Source organism: Atheta coriaria, unplaced genomic scaffold, assembly GCF_025399875.1.
Source record: "Atheta coriaria isolate IRGN ID8LTWV9N9 unplaced genomic scaffold, Caltech_Dcor_3.1 hic_scaffold_5_pilon, whole genome shotgun sequence".
Taxonomy (NCBI): Eukaryota; Metazoa; Arthropoda; class Insecta; order Coleoptera; family Staphylinidae; genus Dalotia; species Dalotia coriaria.
In genome coordinates this window covers 10,634,028-10,655,607 of record NW_027045447.1, presented here as the reverse complement: position 1 = coordinate 10,655,607, position 21,580 = coordinate 10,634,028, and the positions used below count along the sequence as shown (strand labels likewise).

The 21,580-nt window shown below is 38.6% G+C and overlaps 2 protein-coding genes across 10 annotated transcripts; both read right to left on the bottom strand.

The window, feature by feature from the left end:
- Window positions 1-67: 67 nt before the first annotated feature.
- Window positions 68-3,700, bottom strand: bdl (borderless). Its single transcript, XM_065303545.1, is given in 9 exon segments — window positions 68-522; window positions 708-1,010; window positions 1,067-1,418; window positions 1,476-1,885; window positions 1,955-1,987; window positions 1,990-2,235; window positions 2,294-2,522; window positions 2,579-3,497; window positions 3,557-3,700. Coding segments are annotated over 8 exon segments (2,004 nt in total). The 5' UTR covers window positions 2,768-3,497; window positions 3,557-3,700; the 3' UTR covers window positions 68-280.
- A 299-nt stretch (window positions 3,701-3,999) lies between these two features.
- tutl (immunoglobulin superfamily member turtle) lies at window positions 4,000-21,314 on the bottom strand. Of its 9 annotated transcripts, none has more exons than XM_065303542.1 (12): window positions 20,890-21,314; window positions 13,539-13,686; window positions 13,341-13,474; window positions 12,519-12,670; window positions 12,216-12,448; window positions 11,746-12,159; window positions 10,825-11,679; window positions 10,618-10,683; window positions 9,999-10,184; window positions 9,712-9,939; window positions 9,540-9,618; window positions 4,000-7,918 (listed from the first exon to the last, which is right to left on the bottom strand). In XM_065303542.1, the coding sequence occupies exons 2-12, from the start codon at window positions 13,636-13,638 to the stop codon at window positions 6,670-6,672; spliced, it is 3,696 nt and encodes a 1,231-aa protein (XP_065159614.1). In that variant the 5' UTR covers window positions 13,639-13,686; window positions 20,890-21,314; the 3' UTR covers window positions 4,000-6,669. The 9 variants fall into 9 exon arrangements, with proteins under 9 accessions (XP_065159614.1, XP_065159615.1, XP_065159607.1 ...); XM_065303543.1 differs by having other exon boundaries at window positions 10,618-10,680; XM_065303535.1 differs by lacking the exon at window positions 10,618-10,683 and adding an exon at window positions 10,353-10,433.
- Window positions 21,315-21,580: the final 266 nt, after the last annotated feature.

Here is a 21,580-nt window from a genome sequence, read left to right as displayed (position 1 = left end):
TTTTATATTTTGACAAACACAATACTCGTTAAACCACTTGGTTAATTACAGCAAAACTGGTATCGTGTACACGTTTGAGATTTTTTTATTTACCTACGTTTATTTTACATTTACGTATGCTACACACATATAATTCCTTAATTGGTTGTTATTGCTAAAAATGTACACTTAAACGAGCAGAAACTCAATTTTTATATATAATTCTGTGTGGAAATGTACTAATTCTAAGGAGTTAAAAAGTGAAATCAGATTTATGTATTGTATGTATTTGTACCGCAATTTATTTCGTTGAAACTTTTTCCTCGTCTTCTTCAATCCGTTTCCAGTAACGTTTCTTAGCGTAATACCCACCGGCAGCAGCTCCACAAACCAATAATATAATAATGAATATTATTAGTGATATTGTTGTAGCACTTCCGGATGCTGCGTGAATTGCAACTTTATCGGACGCACTTTGATAATCGCTGTGACTTATTGCAAACACTTGAAAATGATATTCGTATCCATCTTCCAAATTCATCACTGTAATTTTAAAAAGCAAAACATTCAACTTGTTTATTTGGTGGTCTAACTTGTGTTGCGTTTTTTATTTTTATCACAACACAATGATCATGGCTATTATGTTGCGCAACCTTGAATTGTAGTCACGCTATGCAAATTTTTATTAATGGAAATTAAATTATACTGTTTTACGATTACATGCGTACCTAAAAATGATGTATTTGTCGTTTCACCGGATCCATGCAAATATTCTTCGGGACCTTTGAACCATTGTACAACATACGATCTTAATTCGTCGACGCCATATTCGGGCGGGTCCCAAGTGACTAAGAAACCATTACTGGTTTCATGCACACGTACATCTCGTGGACTTCCTATGCTTGCGAACGTGTTCATTCCCACTGGGCCTGGATCGCTTGTGGATCCTTTCGTCCACACGCGGATTGTTTTACTGAATAATCCATCACCTTCTTCGTCTTTGCTTAGTACCATAAATTCGTATTCGGTACCTGAAATATAAAATCTTTAGATATATTTTATCATCGGGATTAGAAAAGTTTTAGACCTGAAGTTAAACTGCCTATGGTGGCTTCCAAAACCAATTTGCCTGGAATTTTCAACGTCCGCCATTCACTAGTGTGAACAGGTCGATACCATACGTTATATTCGAGGTTAGGACGTTTCCGCCCTGCTACCCATTTGAGGTTAACAGAGTTAGATGTCGCCTCTGCTGTTAAATTATACGGTGCTCGTGGAGGCACATTTTCCACAATTACTTCTGTATCCGTACTAATTGTGGCTGCTTCATTCGTTGCGGTGCATCGATAAACCCCACGATCATCTTCTTGAATATTGGTGATTGTCAAATTCCCGTCCCGAACTGAAAATCTGCCAACTGGCAAAGACGACCCATCTTTCTATATACACATCATATTAGTGGCTCATTGTTGAGGTTATGTAAAGCAAATCATTACCTTGTACCAGTGTACAAACGGTCTGTGATCAGTGTCACTGTCACGAGCATCGCAAGGCATCTCCAATGATTCTCCCAATTTAGTCAGATACATATTATTCGGAGCGATTACAAATACAGGCGGGCGTTGTACAATGACATGAACACTTGGCGAAGCGCCATCTGTACCCAAATCGTTGTATGGTGTGCATGTGTAGTGACCATTGTGAGATTCATCTACTTTGTTGAAGTACAAGCTCCCATTGCGTCTGTAAAACACACCTTGAACATTGTAGGGATCAAAAAGGAAGCCATCTTTCTCCCATCGTAAATTTGTTAATGGTGGATTTGCTCGGAAGTGACAATCCAACACGGCTGAACGACCATAAGGCAAATGAACTTCTCGCGGTGCATATATTACTTTGGCTTTATCTATACTCCATATAAAAATAAATTAAATTAATACCCAGCGGAAATTAACGCAGTTTTAAAGTTTCTTACATTGAACATTTAAGTTTGCTTTGGCAGTTTGTTTTCTCCATCGGAGCGCACAGCTTCGCATTGATACTCGCCGCTGTCGCCCATCTCAGCAGGTCGGATTGTCAAAGATCCCTCCTCGCTAACCCAGGAACGTTGCAAGATGTCTGGAATGCTTGACAGCGGCAACCCATCCTTGTACCAAGTAACAACAGTATCTTTGTATTTTGTAACACATGAAAAATGTGCTTCTTCGTTTTCCAATGTGGTCTGATTGATCGGCGGAATTGCCAATAGGTTTCCTCCTCAAACAAAAGAAATCTTAGCTTTTCGACGGCACTATATTGAAAATATGGGTCATACCATTTACAGTTAAGTAAAACCAAGTGCCATTGTTACGGGAATTGGGCATACGATTAGGAAACAATACTTTGCATTCAAACCATCCACTGTCTGACTCTCGAACGGATGTTAAATTGATGGAGGCACCACCAAATCGTGTTGTGTGCGTCTCATCCAATAAATGCATGCGACCAACATACGGATCAGCAGCGGTTAGTTTTCCATCATACCACGAAAATACTGTTTTGCCCTAAATTATTATTTTGAATAAAATAAAGTTAATAAAAATAAAAATAAATTATTTACGTCTTTATTCCAATTTAAAATGAACGGAATTGGAATGCTTTGTGGAAAATCCAAATCACAGTTCATTATCGTATAATCCCCAACGGCGGCAGTCAAATATGTCGGATGCTTCTCATCGTCTTCGTAGACGTAGGAGCTGGCACAAGCAAACATGCCGATGCATAGCAGACACGATGCATATGTAGTCATAACTTGATTTATTTATTGCGAGAAATGAATGTTTAACAAAATGCACACAAGATGAACTTAGCCCGGTCACTTAAAGGATGTTTGTCCTAGCATCGCACCCGTCGATTAAACACTCGCCTGCCCGCACTTCAAACGCCACAGGAGCGCGCAAGTCGATGGCAAATAATGCGAAGAAACAACCTCAAACCGTTAGACAAATCAGACAAAATAGAGGGAGTATAAATGCAAAGAATTAGATTAATTTAAGGTCGCATTACACATTTAGTCCACTTAACCGAGCCATGCAGTGAGTAGTTGTTGCGCCCGATAACCCGTGCGTTAGTCCGACAATTTAGATTCCGCATCAGCAGGCGCTATCATCGCAATGCCCAAAAAGACTAAACTCTCCTCGGGTGCCAAACTATCTTGCTAGTAATTATACTCGAAACTAGTTGTTGAGACTTTCAGGGATTGGGCAAAGAAGCGTCGAATATTAAGGTTAATGCAATTTACACTCGCGCGCTTCTACAGATTAACGAAATTACGTAATCGCGCTTGAAAATATATATCTACGCTTGCATCAATCTTGGTACGCACGAAATCTCGATATTTCGAAGCTTAAAGCAATGTTTGCGATTGTGGTAATGGCGAGCGAATACGCAGCGACGCGAGGCCGCTCTGGATCGAGCGGAAAAGTCAAATAAAACGCAATTCCAATTATGCAATTGTTGAAACCCACCTACGGAAGAATCTAGAAAGCCCACAAACCATTACAGAGAGCAATAAATAACAAGTAGTATTTTACATTACCAGACAACCGACGATATACTCGTAGTACCACTGCGCACAACTAAAATTTTGACAATTTCAAAAACTCTGCAACAAACAACAACAAACTGCATATTATTATCGTCAAGCAGGATCACCTTTCAATTTCACACCGGCAGGCACAACGCATATTATGTTCAATGTCATATTAAAACAAGTGCATTGAGTATGAATAATAATTTTATCGGTGTGAGAGGAAAAACTCATAATTTTATTTAATTAGCTGGAAGATTCGATTTCATTGCAGCATTTTTATACGATTAATCCATGTTGATGTTAAGTACGTACATACAGACCAAACAACAAGCAACTTGAATCATAATCCGAGTTAGAGTAGGTGGACACTTCTCGGTTTGTCATTTGTAATAATTGATTATGATGTTACTTTCGCTACTCAACACTTACAACTAAAAATAGTCTTGCACTTTCATGTTTCATTTTTTTATAGTTTATTTGCTACAATATAATATAATAATTCTAAATTCGCATAAATGTGTGTGCTCTGAAATAATATAATTTATTTAGTTTCGAATAATGTATATTTATATTCTTAACTATATATTATAAATTTTCAATTGAATCAAATGTGCTGTAGTTTGTCACCATCATACATAAGTACATTACTTCTGCAAATCAACCAATATCGGGTGGATTCGTTTATGCACCTCCTCGTATCTTCAAGGTATCTTTAATTGCAATATATATTGTACAATCATATTAATATTAATAATTAATATGAATAATTATCTATGATCGTAGAGTATTCATTTATATAATTTAATATCTTATTTTTTTCGTGAGGAAGGTGATAATTATGTATTTGTTATTTTCATTAAGTATTTACTTCCTTCTGGTTTTCGAAAGTACATTAGAAATGTTTTTGTTTTTTTTTTATCTAGATTTATGCTTATGCTTATGATTTTTGGAGAAAATAACAGATGCCTGAATTATTAATAAAGACATACAAGATTTCACGTGTGATTACTTCCCTTTCGTCAGTTATCATGTATGTGGGAGTGCGTGTGTTATATTGAACGGGTTTATTCAGTAAGAATTATTTATAATAAAAAGTCAACACATTTCCCATCGCTTTGCATTACATAAACTAATTTGTACGAGACGTAAAAATAAATTAAGTCAGACTTGAACACAAATAAAAATCAAAGCAATTTTTGATGTAAACATAGTTTTTGGATATAATTATTTCACTAACCAGTTATTCGTAATCAACAATCGTAATCAATTTCTCACCTCCACAGCATCCAATAAATATGCGTTAAATTTAACGTTAAACAAGGCAAGACAAGATGGCTCCTCAGAAATCTGATTCATTTACTTCTCTTTATATATTATAAAAAAATCTTAGAATTTCATTTCATCGTAATATATAAGTATAATTACAATTTTATGTCATTATATATCATCATATATCATATTAGATTTGTTTCCAAGTCTCCCGCTTCGAACAAAGCAACCAAATGATTAAAATCCTCAAATCATTTCGAAACTTATATCAGATAAATGGTACATGCATCTGATAACAGTTACCTTTATTCGATCCTAGCACCCAATTCCACATGTATAACCCATTTCACACGTATAACTTAAATCTAATTGTACTAAAAGAAAATATCACTTATTGTTTGTTTTATTCAATCCAGCATTAGTATCAGATCGAAGAAAACAAAACGTTTACGCATTATATTCGTGTTTTTTCAAAAACTTATCATTGGATCCTTTCGATAAGGAGTTCACCATTGGGCATAAATTAATTTATACGAATTTGTATATACACTATTAGACAATGTGCTGACCAATCTCATTCTGACCGTTTAGTTACATTCATTACCTCCATGTTTTTTTTTGTTGTTTTGAGATGTTATAGAATGCTTGACACGTTTACTTGCGCTGTTACCAATTAGTTCCTCCTTTTCTCAAATAGTTTATTATTTTAGTTTTGTATTTTTACTTAGTCTTCAAAAAGTGGACACTCAAAAAGGAGGCCTATGAGTGTGTATTCGTGTATTCGTGGAGTGTTTTGTACCGTTGAGCACAGAAGGTACATTCAAAAAATGACATCGTTTTGTTGTATCCATTTCACTTAGAGTTACAATCCCTAACTAAACATCTATTTTATAAGTTATTTACGCAACAGCCTGGTGAGTTGGTCGCGACTTAAACTGGCCGCGCGCTAAAGCGTTAGAATTTATTATATTTTGTATTGTATTTTGTGTATCTTAATATGCATCTCGATAATTCCGATGGGCATAAACGTGTGTACGCATTGTAATTTCGGCCTGCCAATGGCGTAGATATTCGTGCAGTGAAAATCGGGCAGATTTACTATTCACGGCTCGATCGGCCAATTCGCGAGCGAAATTGATGCGCAGTGTGCTGATGCCAGCCGACACAACCCGGAAAGAAATAACCATTGCTCGTGTTGTTCATGTTCACTCCATTGTAATATATTGACTCTTGAAATTATGAAGATAAAGGTGTAAAGGCACCGTTCAATATATTTTCAACTTAACTAGGTCCTAGTAGAAAATATTGCTTGGAAATTTTTAGATTTTTTGTGTTTTTTATATGTAAAATGGGATTCGCATTGCCGTCGTTTCAGAATGTTATGTATTCGAAGTCGTTTCCGTCCTTTCGGTGTGGTTAGATTTTTCTCAATGAAATTGTGTCAGCTGCTTCAACGTGTTGCGCATGTAGATCGATTTATAAAATTTTTGTTTTATTAAAATGTATGATCAGTTCTCAATATTACAACAATTGTTTGAGCCGTTTTAAGTAAGTTTTATTCACTTACGTAATGTTTGTATGTATTAACTTATTTTATACGTTACTCTTTTATCTCTATAGTAGAAACAAATTAAGTGGCATGTATAATATAAGAATTATTAACCGAGCAGCCCGTTCGTATAATAATTACCAAATCTATTTTCTTGTCATAATTTTATTTGGTTGAAGTCTTGATTATTTAGTAATTCTTTGTGTAATTATTTTTGATAATTTAGAACATGTCAATCACACTAAGAACAGTTTGCGCACAAAGTTCATAATTTGTGAATTAGGGGGCCACATTATTGTATCTAGCACGCGCTCTCCAATTCGTGGCTGATGCGTCGCTTGGCCTGCCGTTTACGAAACTCATTAAATTCCTCCTTCATGGCCTGAACGCGAGCGTCGATGTTGTCATAGCGCATACTGCGCGGCGTGCCATACGACTTACGGAACGTCGGTGCTTCCAAATCCATCTCTCTTGGTCCTGTCGGCGTGCTCGGCGTGGGCGTCGGGGTTGAAGGATCAAATTCGTAGTGTCCATCCACGCTGCCCACGTCGACTGCCTTCAGATGTTCGGATGTCGATGGTGACGTTGACATCAATTCCAGCCAGTGCCCGACTAACGGTGGCGGCGGAGGTAGGGTGCACGGCGGTGGTGGCGGAGGTCGGTATGGCGGCAGCCGCCAGTCGGTAAACGTGCTGCCGCTCTGTGAGCTCTGGTTTTGCTGTGATGTATTCTTGCTGCCAAAGCCGCTGCTGCTGGAGCGACTCTCGGGAGAGCGATCCAGGTTGTCAGGCGATCCCAGCTCGGGAGCGCTGCGAGCAATTCGCGCATGCCTTGGCAGCAAGCGGGCGCGCGATCGCGAATACGCGGTGGGCATACGGATGCGGGGGCTGTCGCGAATCGGGTGCACCGGTATGAAGCCTTGCGATTCCTCGTGGATGGCTCGCAGACTGGGCAACTCCTGCGAGTATCTTTCATGCACTGAGCGCAACTGCACGAAACCCGGGGGAGTGGGATAGGAGCGTTCCGCACTGCTCGGGTGGCGCACAGAACTGAGATCACTGAAATACATTGGCGTCCATGGTGAGAGCAACAGAGCGCTGGAGGCGGCGGGCGAACTGGATTGAATCTGCTGCGGGTGGTAGATTGTCGGTATTGGCTTCATTGGATAGTGCGGATGATTGCCAGCAATGAACCGCGCTAAGACTCTAGCACTCTCACCCGATGCATCCGATCTCAAGCTCAGCTCGCTCGGATATCCGATGAGGGGCTTCCGCCAGGAGGCTCTGTTTAGTAGCGTGGACCGTCGTGACAGGAATCCGCCATCGTCACTGCTGGATAAATTCGAAATACTGTCGGCTCGCAGTGACGCATCCCCCAGGACAAACCGGCCGTCGGCTGTTCGCGATATTCGAGCCAATGACTTGGATGGTGCTTGCAAATATTCCGAGTGCCAACTGATACTACTACCCGAGCGGCAGCGGTCTCTTGGCCATACCCAGTTAAACACGAAGTGCATCGCCCTTACACCTGGTATTCGGCCTTTTCTAAGTCTAAACCCAGAAAACATGAATTAGAAATAAATAAATCGGTGCAGTTAAATCAAATGCAAACAAACAACTCATTCCAAACTTGAACACATGTAAAACTAAAACAAAACACACTGTTGGAAGTTACTTCAACCAAATCAAAATTCAGTTTATCTAGAATGGTAACCATGCAAAAACGAAGAGCGGAATACATGATGTAGAAATATGAGAAATGGGCCCAGGTACTTTTCACGCATTTGTTTAGATTTTTTGGTTTCTAGATAGACTTGATCACTGTACTGTTGCGTTCAAAGTATGCGTGGGGCGTGTATGGGTCATAAAAAATATGTAAGAAGCGTGCGAAAGTAATTTTATACTTTTGGACAAACACATGTGCTAGTGCGAACGGATGTGGTCTCAGCGAATCCCTTCACCTTTTTTCCTCCTGTTCCACGCGAGCGGGCGGGCATTAACACATTGTTGGGATCAGAGACTGACAAAGAAGAGTATTACAATCATGATAAACAAATTATTTATTGTTGTGTATTGTGTGTATGAATTATTGATAAAATTGGTATGTAATTTTCTAGTTGGGGGAGGCATACGATATAAAATAAAACAATCACGCCATTTTGCCGTCTATAAAATTAAAAGAACATGGAGTTAATACAGAATACATGCCTTGCTAGAAAACTCATCACCAGTTTCATCAACCTTCGCAAAAGATATACTAGATAGTTGGTTGAAGATAGCACGTGCCAAATTCGAATTTACTAAATACGTTTCGAATGCAGTCTAGCCGTCAATTAGATCGTAAATTATATCAATTACCAAACATAGAAACAGAACGACCCTAAAGATCGCCATTCCAGGAACAAATGAAGCACACTTAATATAAAATTGAAGCGTATTGTGAACACCAATGAAGCAGTAATCACCAACAATCAAAAATCATTCATGTTCATAATACGCTCTCGGTAACTAGAACAAGAATCTATAATAACAGATTCCACCGTCAAATGCGACCTTAAAAAGTGGTAAAAAGCCGTTCAAAAAAGTCAAATGTGCATGTTCAAGGCATTCACAAGGGCTGAATGTACTAAAAAAAATGGGTGGAGTCTTTGAAAAATGCTTAGAAACGCAAACGTTTGATTTAAGACAAAAGACTCTCACTTTTTACGTGGATAATATGGCTTTCGCAATGATTTTTATTTTTGGTTGCTGTTGTGAAATATCGCGTCGCGCTTTTCTTTACTATTTCTCACTGACGTACGGTGCTTTGAAAATAAAGTGGTAGTTATGTTTATAATTTGGTCGCACTGTCTAGCGGATCCGCGTTCAACTGACGCTTACGGTTTGTGTCAACGCTTGTCCCAGGTATAATAAATACGCTCTCGTAATCTCGATAGGACTCTGACTCAACCGTCCTATAAGATAATAACACATTTTCACTTGTTTCGTTCGACAACAATAGCAGCAATTTTCGGTCCATAATAAGTATGCATTAGCATACATTTGTAAATGTTTGTTTTCTGGGCAATTGTTCAGTATTCTAGGGAAATATGTAGCAAATTGTGTTTGTAGTAGTATCTTTTAAAGTAGTGTCCGTAATGTTCCGTGGGACACGATTAACATATGCACTTACTTTTTCAAAGGCACTTGACTTTCCGTTGTACCACCGCCATTTCTGGAATCCGTTATACGGCATGCTACCATGTTGTAAGCTGCAACAGGAAACAAAAACTTATTGAAGTTTTCAGCGCAGGCTAATTTTGTGTATATAATTTGGGGAGTAGGTATAAGTTTGAATATTTTACCTTTTTCTTGTTTCCGCCGTTTGCGTTTGTTGCATATTTTGACGGCGCAAACTGATAATATTATAGCTACGATAAAAAAAAGAATGCCACCGACAACGCCGGCTGTTATGGCTTTGTGCTTAACACGGGCAGGCACCGGGAACTTGACCTCTTCGCTGCTCTCGTAGCTTTTCAACGAGTTCGCCAAAATTCTGAAGTAGTAAGTTCGACCGCCAACCAAATTCTTAACTGCAAGCCAAATGAAACATTTAGATTACTGGATTATGATTATACACATTAAAACTTACCCAAATAATTCGTATCTACTGGTCGGATTGAATTCTTATTTAAATTCTTCCAAGGCCCGTCCGTGCGATACTTAATTGTATAGTACTGTATGAGATTGGCTCGTTCAATGGGCGCTTGCCAACTGATCATAAAGCCATTTGCAATTTCGGTCACTGTTAAATTTCTAGGTATGCCAGGTTTAGGTCCTGTAAATGTTACATAATGTATATTCCTGTATCCCCGCGTTCACCCATTGAAAAAAGTAAGAGTTAAAACACAAAAGCAATGGCGTCCCAAGAGTTAGCGAAAGCGTCATTCAGCACAGAATGAACGTACAAGGAAAAGCAAAACTTAAAGCGGTCTCTCATAACTACCTTTCGGCTTCAAAACTGGAGGAACATAAACGGCACCAGTCGAATCCGTCGGTAAAATAACAATACTATAATCTAAAACATCTGGAAATAAAATACGATAAACAAAAATAAAAACTTAAAGTAATAGTAAATCAAACAATAATGGTCATTCTGTACTGAATTATGTGCTTTGAATACGTTTCTAGCGCCAGATTTCTCTTGTACTTGCTTAGGAAATTGAAAACCAAAGAATAATTTCAACATGCGCGCCAGAAATCGAGCTTACCGGAGTCGCTAGCGGCCGGCATGAAGGGAGTCGGTGTAACTTGCACTTTATAAGGTAATCCCACTTCTTATCCAAGAGTTAGCATTTTATGAAAGGCAAGTTCAGTACAGTTAGCAAAAACAATGTGTCTGCAGTGTGTCATGTAGATATTCGTATAATATTTAAGGAGTATAATATAGATTGACCACTAGAAAACTAATCGCTTACCCAATGTTCGAACGGTGATTATCTGACTCATCATACCATCACCTAAAGCGTTCTTGCCAACCACCTGGAACTCGTACGTTGTGCCTGGCGCTAATCGATTGATAGTAACCTGAGTGCTTCCCGAGGGTGTCACGGGTATTGTCGACCATTCGGTGACCCCAGCTTCTCGATACCATATCGTGTAATCCTGCTTATAATCCGGCCCACCACTATATCCAGGTAGCCATCCTAGTGTTACAGCAAATTCTGACGCAGTACCAGTTAAATTATACGGCGCATGTGGCTGAGTGCCTTCCACCACCAATTGTGTAGTAGCCACGATGGTTGCAACTTCGTTGGACGCGACGCACTGATAAAACCCAAAATCGGAACGCCGCAGCGATTCGACAGTTATGTTACCGCCGGTGGTACGAACACGATTTTTCTGTAACGGTGTACCATCACGACGCTGCCACTCGATGTTAGGTTTCTGCGTGCCTTCGGCCTCCTGTGCATCACAATGCATCTCGACTGTCTCGCCAACTTTGCGTTGATACATATTCTCGGGTTCGATGGTAAACACGGGTGGTTTGCGTACCAGTACCTCCATGGGACCCGACGACCCTTGCGTACCCTGAGCATTATACGGTGTACACGTGTACCTGCCTTGATGGTTTTGATTTACTCGCGTAAACAACAAGGAGCCATTATTCATAATGACGATGTCCTTCGTTTGATAGGGTTCCAATAGTCGCTTGTCTTTGGTCCACGTAACGTATTGTAGGGGAGGATTGGCTTTGATATAGCATTGCACTACACCTGCTAAACGGAAAGGCAAGTATTGAATGGTCGGCGTGAATGTAACTTTCGCCGGATCTGAAAAAACAGATATACCATATTATTTAAACAGGTCTAAAGTGGAATTTGAGGGTTTGTTATTACATTCCACGTTCAGGTAGGCAGAGGCCGATTGCGGCTCGCCAATTCCGTTGCTGACTTCGCATAGATATTGCCCGCTATCGTCGGCGCTGACAGGATTCACGACTAGAGAGCCGTCACGCCGAATAGTAACACGCGTTTCTAATGAAGCAACTTCTTTAACAGGGGCGCCCTCACGATACCACTTGACGGTGACGTTTCCGGGCAGAGCCTTGGCTTCGCAGTTAAATTGCACCTTCTCCCCTTCGAGCTTCGTCTGATTAGTCGGCGGTACCATGATAACCGCTCCGCCGGCAATAATGACACGAGCCGTGTGTGAGATCTGACCTTCACCATTCCGCGCGATGCATGTGTAGTCGCCAATATCCTCATGATGAATGTTGGATATTCGCAACTCAGTACCATCATTAAAAATTCCTAGATTCAAATAAAAGTTACACTTTGAAGAGATATAAGCAATTGTTGATGTTTACCTATGCTACCAGAAGGTTCTACAGGATTAGCATCTTTATACCACAATATCTCGGGCGTTGGAGTTCCTTCCGCCTGACAATTGAGTATTATGGCGTCCCCCAAATTAACATAGATTACATCTTCCGGCGTGACTATAAAGCGCGGCGGCGCATGTACGTCCAAGTGGAACCAGGTTCCGTTCTTCTTATTGCCATTTGGGGATCGGTTGAGGAACACCACCTTACATTCGTACCTAAGTCACAATGCAAGATAAATTTAAATGGTTCATATTCCAGAGCTAAACAAGTGGTAAGTGTAATTACCATCCCTGATCCGATTCTCGTATGTCGGTCAGGTTGAGCGATGCCGCACCGTATGGCGAGTCAGCTGGAACTCTGGACACACGACCTTCATAACCTGGACCGCTGTGTGTGGGATAACTTTCATACCATATGTAGATTGGGATGTCCTGGCCCTAAATAATACATAAACTTATAAACAAATGTTGCCAGCAGCGGGATCCATTCAGGAAAAATTCCTTTAGGACTACCAACATCAAAAACAACACCAGCAATCCCTTAGTTCTACAAAAATATACACACTGTGCGGCATGCTTCCAATGCAGTGGATAAAATAATTAAAGAAAGCAGTGAGTAAACACTTCACAATTGGTTCAAACTGGACAGCGATTAAATCAAAAGCATAATTCTAGTAAGAAAGGAGATAGAGAGAGGCAATTTGCCGTGCGATATCTAGCATATAGCTCTGTGTGATTTATTGTGTACTTATTGTTTTTCAATTCGTTAAAGCTTAAGCTCTCTCTAGTCTCCTGATTGGTGGGCAATCACATAACTTCAAAAAGGACCAAAACGCAACGGAAATTTCACTTCAACTCGTTCTACGTCTTCAATTCAAGACCGCCGTGGTTGTTTGCACGAGGTACTTGCGAGTTAAATATGATAACGTAATTCTACATAAACTCAGAAAAATATCCCTGTATGCAAGGATATTTTAAAGAGTTTGCGAATTTACCACAATATTTCAACAATCTGGCCATCACCAATAAGAAGAATAAAATACAATAAAGGGTACTTAGGTCGTAAGTACGCTTAGTAGTGGTGCTGAGAGGAGTTGTGATATCGTACCGTTTCGCCTACCTTCTTCTCCCATTGTAACACATAGGGCACTGGGTGTCCTTCTGGAAACTCCACGTGGCAGTTGAACACCACGGACTCACCCAATATTGCTGTAATGTGCACAGCATCTTGGAAACACAAACCTGACGAAGGTGAAAAACGTGTTAATTAGACATATTTCAATTGATTATCAATGGTAGGACATACCTTCAAGCGCTTGAGAAGCGAGGAAGGCAAAAATCAGCAGTGTTACTGCAGTGCCTGTCAGTGGACGAGACTTGACCCCTGGGTCAGTACACATACCCATTCCGTCGGTCCCATACCTCTAGCTAGCGCATCTTCATGGCGGGTCCTGCTATAAATAAACAAAAACTCTATTATTACAACAGAAAGGGTGGTATTCAAGTAGGGTGTGTTTTCTGTATATTCTTGGAACAATTCGGGAATGCGCCTTAATACTGCATGAATAATGCAACGGTAGTTACCTAATGCTGAGGTAATTTCGTAGTAATTGCCTACAATACATGCATTCAACCATCTTCAAACTTCGTATACATACACACCTTATACAACGATAGCTTTCAGGTTGATTTAGACAGTTATTCAATATCCCTCCTAAAATGCCGTTGTGTAGTTGTGATATTTTAGTTCCTAATATGATACGATGAGAGAAATGTGCACGTAGACTCTACACTTGGTATCGTAAAAAAGGGAAATCGATGATAACTGAAATCATGCTACGCTGGCTTTCGTTGTACACTCACGGCAAATTTAATAAGTAAGCTGGACTAAGTCACGATATTTAACGCACTACCAAACACAACACTGTGAATATGTCGGCGGGAATTTAGTAATTATTAGTAATTCATATTAAAAATGCGGAACAATGTAACAACGATAAAAACACGGGGTACACGAGGGAGAAGCAAAGCGATCGCACAGGCACAGCGTCAGAATCGTCGTGCGGGCCGGGTTAGTTTCTGCACAACCGCGTTCTGTTCGCAGCTGCGCGCGCGATTCCTCCATGTCAGGAGTACACCATGCCCGCACCCCGCGCATTCGCGCTAGCGGCGCGCACAACAACCCAACGCTGCAGCCGCCCGCCGCCTCCACCAACCCGCCCCGGTTTCCATTCGACATATTGATCGACCGACCGGCCGACCGACCGCCCCAGCTCGCGGACAGCATTTCAGGCGGAACACTCAAAACGTTACAACTACATTATTATCATCAATCGTTGCGGACCAGACACCAATGTCTTCTTATGAAGAAAATTTCCACCACCCAACAAAAAAATACCAATACATTCATCTCTATCCCCAATTATTAATTACTATTGTATATGAAAATTTATGAACGTAATTATTTGCTTATTGTTCGTATTTCGACTAGTTGCTGAACGCGATCGATTTCAACGCTTGCTGACGTCATGGGTGGGTCCAGATGACGTCAGAGCGCGCGGAAAACCTACCCCACTCCAGACCAAGAGAATCCTGGCTGCGCTCTGCTCTGGCTCTGTGTTTGCAGGTGGCAAAAGTGGTCAAACGCAAAGGACGATGCACTTAATGCTTTAACCCGCAATATGCTGCTGTGTACGTGGTTTCATAGCACTGACACACCAACCCCCAACTGTAAAATCTATTTCTGTATTTGCACTCGCGGCAAAGGTTAAATCCGGGAGAAAGGGAGAGGACGACAGATCCGGACGGTGTATAACACCAACTTTTTTGCCTGCTAGCGCAACAAACACGAGTTATTGCCACCCGGGAAATCAAGCGGTTTGGCATTGTCACAACGTCAGGTATACCTACATATGCATCAGAATAGATTAATGAAATATGTGTATGATACTTCAACATTTTCACATCAGAGTCAAGTCAAAAGTCAATATTTCCAGCTAAAAATAAACTTTTATATATAATAACGTTATATTCTTTGATGGGTAATTACAATTGCAAGTTTTATGTTTTTGGATTTCCACATTTCACATACGTGAAATGCCGCGCCCAAAAAATCTCTAGCAGTATGTCTTCGAGACATTAAAAAGTAACAGAGGTAACAGAAGGACTTGACTAGTTTTCCCACTGGCAGCTTGGGTGCTTATAGTTCTAATGCGGGATTATTTATACTACATAGTGAAGGGGAACAGCGCCTGGACACGACCTCATGGATGAGTGCAAGCCGGCGGGAGTTGGCGGTGCTAGGGGCTTCACCACCGGTGCTGGAGCTCTCTTGAGCCCGAGCAAGCGTATACGCGCCGCGCCGATCGATATGTAGAGGGCGACGTGACCTAGCAAGAGCCGCGCCCCGGAGTCCGTCAATCCAGACTGAAATTATTTTTTAGCGCTTTTTATTATATACTCCATCTGTCAATTACAAGTGGATGCATCGGTGAATTAATGTCTATAAGATCCATGACAACTTTCAAAACTATGAGTTAGATAAGTTAAAAGCTAATTTGATAATAAGTTATAGCGGAAAATATCATGTTTAAAACTTATTCATTTCGTCATATTAACGTCCATGTCACTATTAATGTAATGTCAAGTCAATTTGATTAAATTTCTTGGAAGAAATTTCATTTTGAGGAGAAAAACACAGAAAAACAACCTCAATCTATCAATCCCAGAAATTACTTATTAAAAATGAGGTTATTAATGTATAATCCGCAAAAACATGCTTTCAACTGAAGAAAAACAAACACAAATACATTTTTAATTTATCTATTTATCTTTTATCTATTTATATAAAAATGAATTGCTGTTCGTTAGTCTCGCTAAAACTCGAGAACGGCTGAACGGATTTATCTTATCTTGGTCTTGAATTATTCGTGGAGGTCTAGGGAAGGTTTAAAAGGTGAGAAAAATTCGAATAATTGCCGGGAAAATCCTCAAAACAACTGTTTTCTATAGAATAAAATTTGACATTGAAATTCAATCATAGTTATAGTTAAATAGTTGAATTCGAGATGGCGCGCTGAAGTGCATTATTGACAAAAGTTTATATGCATAATTTCTTTAAATTAAAATTGCTAATCTTATTGATAGAATTGACTCTTACTACAAGTATGTTTAGAACAAGAGAGTAAAAACGAATTACATTTTTATTAAACACTGCCGGAACAAAGTCGCGGGCAACAGCTAGTAATTTGTATAAAAAAAAATTAAAAATTGATTTTTTACTCAATAACTCATAAATTAAACAGAAAATAACAGATTTTTGAAAGATCACACCCTAAACAACAAAATTTTCATCAAAAGCTTAAATATTAATGAAAATTTTCGCTCCAAAACAATTTATGACACGCTGACAAGAAGCACGTATAAAATATACACCCAAAGCCAAATTGTTGAGAAGATGAAAGCCGACAGACGATCTTGTTACCCCCAAAGACTTTATTACTTTCCAATGCATGATATTATTCATTCATGAGGTGGTAATTAAGCGTTTATATCCTTGCGTGGTTAAACCGAATTCTCAGTGTCGCATGCCAGGAACAATGTTCGATTATAAGCGCGCCGCTCCCAGAACCCCCGGCGCTAACGCACAATCCTGGTACATATATATGAACTTGGTACTCTATGTCTCCCCGGTGGTACATAACTAAGATATTAACAGTGCGCACATCCACATCCACATTGCCCATGAACGTTGCGAATATATATTGCGCACTAATACGTTTAATTATTCACATGCCACGTTGCCAGGACGTACTTCAAACTGTATCTATTACCACGAGCGTACAGAGCTGATACATGTACTCGAAGATGAACGTCCGCACCGTCCACGTATAAATTTCCAACATATTTATCTCGAGTGCTCTTCACTAGATCCATTAATTCAATTCAGCACTAAATTAAAATATCTAATAGGCAATTATCTTCATCGTAGCCAGTATATAGTGTTTTCACTGTTGTATATTGCTGATGGGGCTGACACTCAGTCACTAGGTTGCAATTTCAATCAAAAACTTTGAGGGAATTATCTTTGCTGAGTCGGTTGATGTTTGCATCGTGTTCTACTTCGTTGTTATTAGCAAAATAATAACGTTGCAATAAATTCGACCAACGGAAGAGAAAATAACACTTTTTGATCGAAAATACAACGAAAATGTTTTGAAAATGTCTCGAAATAATAGAGAAAGTAGACTTTTACAAAACCAGCTAATTATCTCCATAGTAAGTGTATGCAAACGCAATTTCTGAATTTCAAGTTTTCAATTCACTTATGGTTTCTTCCACTTACATTAGAAACGTCAATATAATGCAGAAACTAAATATTTGTTCTATAAATTGAAGATTGTGTCAAGAAGTTTACGTCATGCATATCAAAGTTTTTAGTCTATTATGAAGTTAAAACTTCAATTTGAATGATCGATTATTCTATTTATGAAGACATAGACATAGGTTAGAAATTTTAACTCAAATTTCAATTTCAAATATTTTGTATTTTTGATCACGTATTTATGCGTTTCAAAAGTGCGTAAGTATCACCTTTGTAACAAGGACGTATTGCCGCAAGAAGCGTAGGTTTACCATTAAAATTATAATCAAAAATAATAGTTTGTGTGTTACTTAAACTGATTGTAATTAACCCACGCCTAAATTATTTACGAGCTGTTATCATTAGCGTTTTTTATGTCGTGAAAAATATTTCTAAATAAAAGTTTATTAATTTTTTGTGTGAAATTGCAATATTGTATTCTATTTGAATTTGATAGTTGATTAATTGTTCAAGTTCTTGCCCGAATATGATAAATATTAATTCATAATTGGGATTAATGTAAATATTTTATTAAACCAAAATATCAAAAGATGAACCTTGAATTTTATGTAGATCATCATAATAAAATGAAAATATCCCTGACTTATATTTAACCTTAAAAATCTATAAATAAAATCTGCTATGTGGGTTTATGAAAATAGATAATTCAATATACATTATACTGCATATAAGAAGACTACTAAATTGTGTCAATTTTGCTATTTATATAAAGAGACACATTGCATTTTGGCGACTTTAAAAGCACCGCCAGCTCAACACCAGCCAATATTGAGTTTTACGCTATTTTTATACCAAAAATCAATTTATTACAAGTGCACATTAATTTAAAGTCTAAACAATATGATAATATGCATTTATATTTTAATTTATCCATTTTTTTCCGTAAATGTAACAATCTGTGAGTTGCCTGTCTTGCCTTTGATTTAAGGATATCTATATTCATTAGAATATCGAATAAATAAGTACATTCATCTTAACAAAATCTGTTTCACACTTTAACATTTCATTTAAACCAAGAAAACATGTGTTTCTCTAACTTCTCATACATATGTACGCTTAATTTGTTTATTTATACATGCGAACTAACAGATGTGCTGGAAAATGTAAAATCGTTCTGAAATCATTTTCCGTCTAGAAAACATAATTTATTGTGCGCACAGAGCAAAACAGAATGTTTACTGGTCGATAATTTCATTTTTTTAAGTTATTCGTATGCTAATTTAAAAAGATTGAAAGTAGTTGGTATTCACCGGCTGTTTACCGTTTCATAACATCAAAGGAAGTCTTCCTCTGCATGCTACTGCTACTGCAAGCTAATATATTAATATTCTCTAAACTTCGTAGAGCAACAATATAAAACTAATTAGGCGGAGAATATAATTTAATTTTGTTAATGAATAAATATTTTAAACATGATGACAAAGTTTCAATGAGTTCAATTACGCAGGCATTGCACTGCAAAACAATGAAACATTATTTTACAGTTGATTTTATCTAACTTCACAGCCGATTTCGCAAAGAAACATACATGTAATGAAAACCGCAATGTAATTATTATACCAATAAAAATTTTGCGGTAAATTAAGTAAAAACCACTTGAAATATCCCCAAATGATATTATCTTTAAATTTACCGTAGAAACATATATTTTTGGAAGATAAATCGATGGAAAATAAATTTATTTGTACAAAACAATTATTTTTAAAATTAAAATTTATAACCGTGCATTGCGCGCACATGGCTAGCTCACCGGATGTTTTTTGCGAATTATGTAACGGTCTGTGCAGTCGCTAAGTACTCGGCGCCAGCCGTCAACGTGCAAAAGCATCAAATGTGTAGATAAACATTCGAAACTGAAGACAATGCGTATTGTTTTACAAGAGGAAATCCGCACATACGTGTGGCTTCTTCGGTTTCCTCTTGATGCAATCAAATGCAGCTGTTGCATTAATAAGTTTGTAAATTTAAATAATAAAAAATTGAAAGTTAAACTTTTAAAATTTTGCTTCAATTCAATTTATTCATGTTGTAAAATTTAAGAAATTATTTATGTTTACTTAAAAATATCTGATGTTTTGAACTTTTGATGGAAAATAATTGAAAAGTGTACATGAGCTTTCATTAACACTCTTTGATTTAATTAAAATTAACACCACTTAAAACAAAGTTTTCGGCTGCATCAACGTCTGCTTAATTGCATAATAAAATTACGCAAAATTAACTGAAGTGAGTTAATTCTGTCCTCAAATATTTAATTTAAATGCCACAAATTAATTATTTATTAATTATTAACTTCATAACCGCACAAATTTAACAGAATATCATATTAATCGCCATAATATCATTTCTCGCATGACAAAAAATAAAATTCAATGATAAAATAAAACCATACTCATTGTTACGTGAGTTATTTCGTACTTATACGATGTGGTTCATTTTTATTTTTACTTTTATAAAAACGTACAAAAGTCGTGTAGTCAATACCCTTTTGAATTATACTTCATAGAAGATTTCCCACGAAATGGTCTTAATTCAGTCAAGCATCGATGCATTCCGAAGCCATACAGAAAACCAGGCAATAGGATAAGCCTTACAACCTTACAATATACTTCTACCGAGTATTCTAGGGTTTGTTCATCGCAGGTAAGTTAATGTTGAGAACGAAACGTACGCGTGAAATTTGCCGGTGCAAGGAAGGTACAGTCAACAATAATAGGATGTGCTATTGATGCACAACACAATAATATTTAATTGTCCGCGGAATGTCCATTGACCAGATGTCGTATTGAACAGAAATCACTTGCACTAAACGCGCAATGCTAAGTGCATAATCATTACACATCAGACATGTGCATGATAAGCAAGTGACATGTTTGCTTCTTTGCTTGTAATGATTAACAAAAAAACGCCAGCGGATCAGGTCAAGTTATGCCCTGGCGTGGCTGTACCATATCATTACTCTTCATTGCCTAGGTAGTACAAGCAGAAGAAAGAAGAAAGACGAAGTTGGTAGTGGTACCGTACCTGCGAGAAGTTACACGAGACCAAGAAGCAAGAATACGGGAGCGCGTGGAATTTATCATGGCATTCCGCTGCTAGGCGCTTGCGCAAGACGCTTACAATGATAAACAATAACGTAAAGTGTATACTATCGCAAAAACTATAGCGCACGTTATTTAGTTTTAAATCTTTGTAAAATTTTAACGATTTTAACTAAAATTTTAATAAAAATGTTTTGAAATCAAATAAAAATTAATTTATTGTATTAACTCACCCCTATTCGCTTCCTTTTGTGATTCTAGAATATATACCATTTGTTTTGAAGCCCTAATCATTGACGATTAGCAACTTTGTGTTTAACTCCAGTTGCAACGACAAAATAATCCCTTTGTACTGGTTTAAATCATGCCTCACTTTCGTTAAACGCACTTTTTAAGACACTGTTTGTTGTTGTTGTTGGTTTTTAAGTCTTCAGGCGCGAAAACAGTGCTGAATTGAATTGAGCTTCCGTTGAAAAAAGCGACTAGAGCAGAACATGAGAAAGGTATGCGAGCACCTTCGCCATTGCCGTCTTGGCCGTAACTACTCGCATCTGAAAGTTGTTCCCACTTGGGTCTTTCGGCGCGCGCCTCCGAGCTCGGATGGCGTAAGCTGTGCTTGTGCTTTGACGTAGCGGACACGCCGCTTGGCTCATGGGCACTGCCTAGCGCTGGCGCTGGCTGTTCAGCGAGCTAGTTGCGTCGCCGCCCGCCAAAGGGGAATCGATCGAGAGAAGATGGGCGGCCGCCGCCGCTGCGCCCACACACACACACTTAGACACAGAAAAACATGAAGCGTGCCAATTTATCAGCACGCGTGCGACTGAGACCACGATAATAACACACGCGATCAAGGGATGGTCGAGCTGGTTTTCCTGCTTCGTGGGTTGTACGAATACATCCACACAGTTACTGTCTCAACCGTTT

Coding starts and splice junctions, on each gene's coding strand:
- tutl (XM_065303535.1), bottom strand. CDS start 13,638: ATGGGTATGTGTACTGACCCAGGGGTCAAGTCTCGTCCACTGACAGGC. Junction 9,940..9,998: donor AGTAGATACGAATTATTTGG/GTAAGTTTTAAT, acceptor TTTGGCTTGCAG/TTAAGAATTTGGTTGGCGGT. Junction 9,619..9,711: donor ACGGCGGAAACAAGAAAAAG/GTAAAATATTCA, acceptor TTCCTGTTGCAG/CTTACAACATGGTAGCATGC.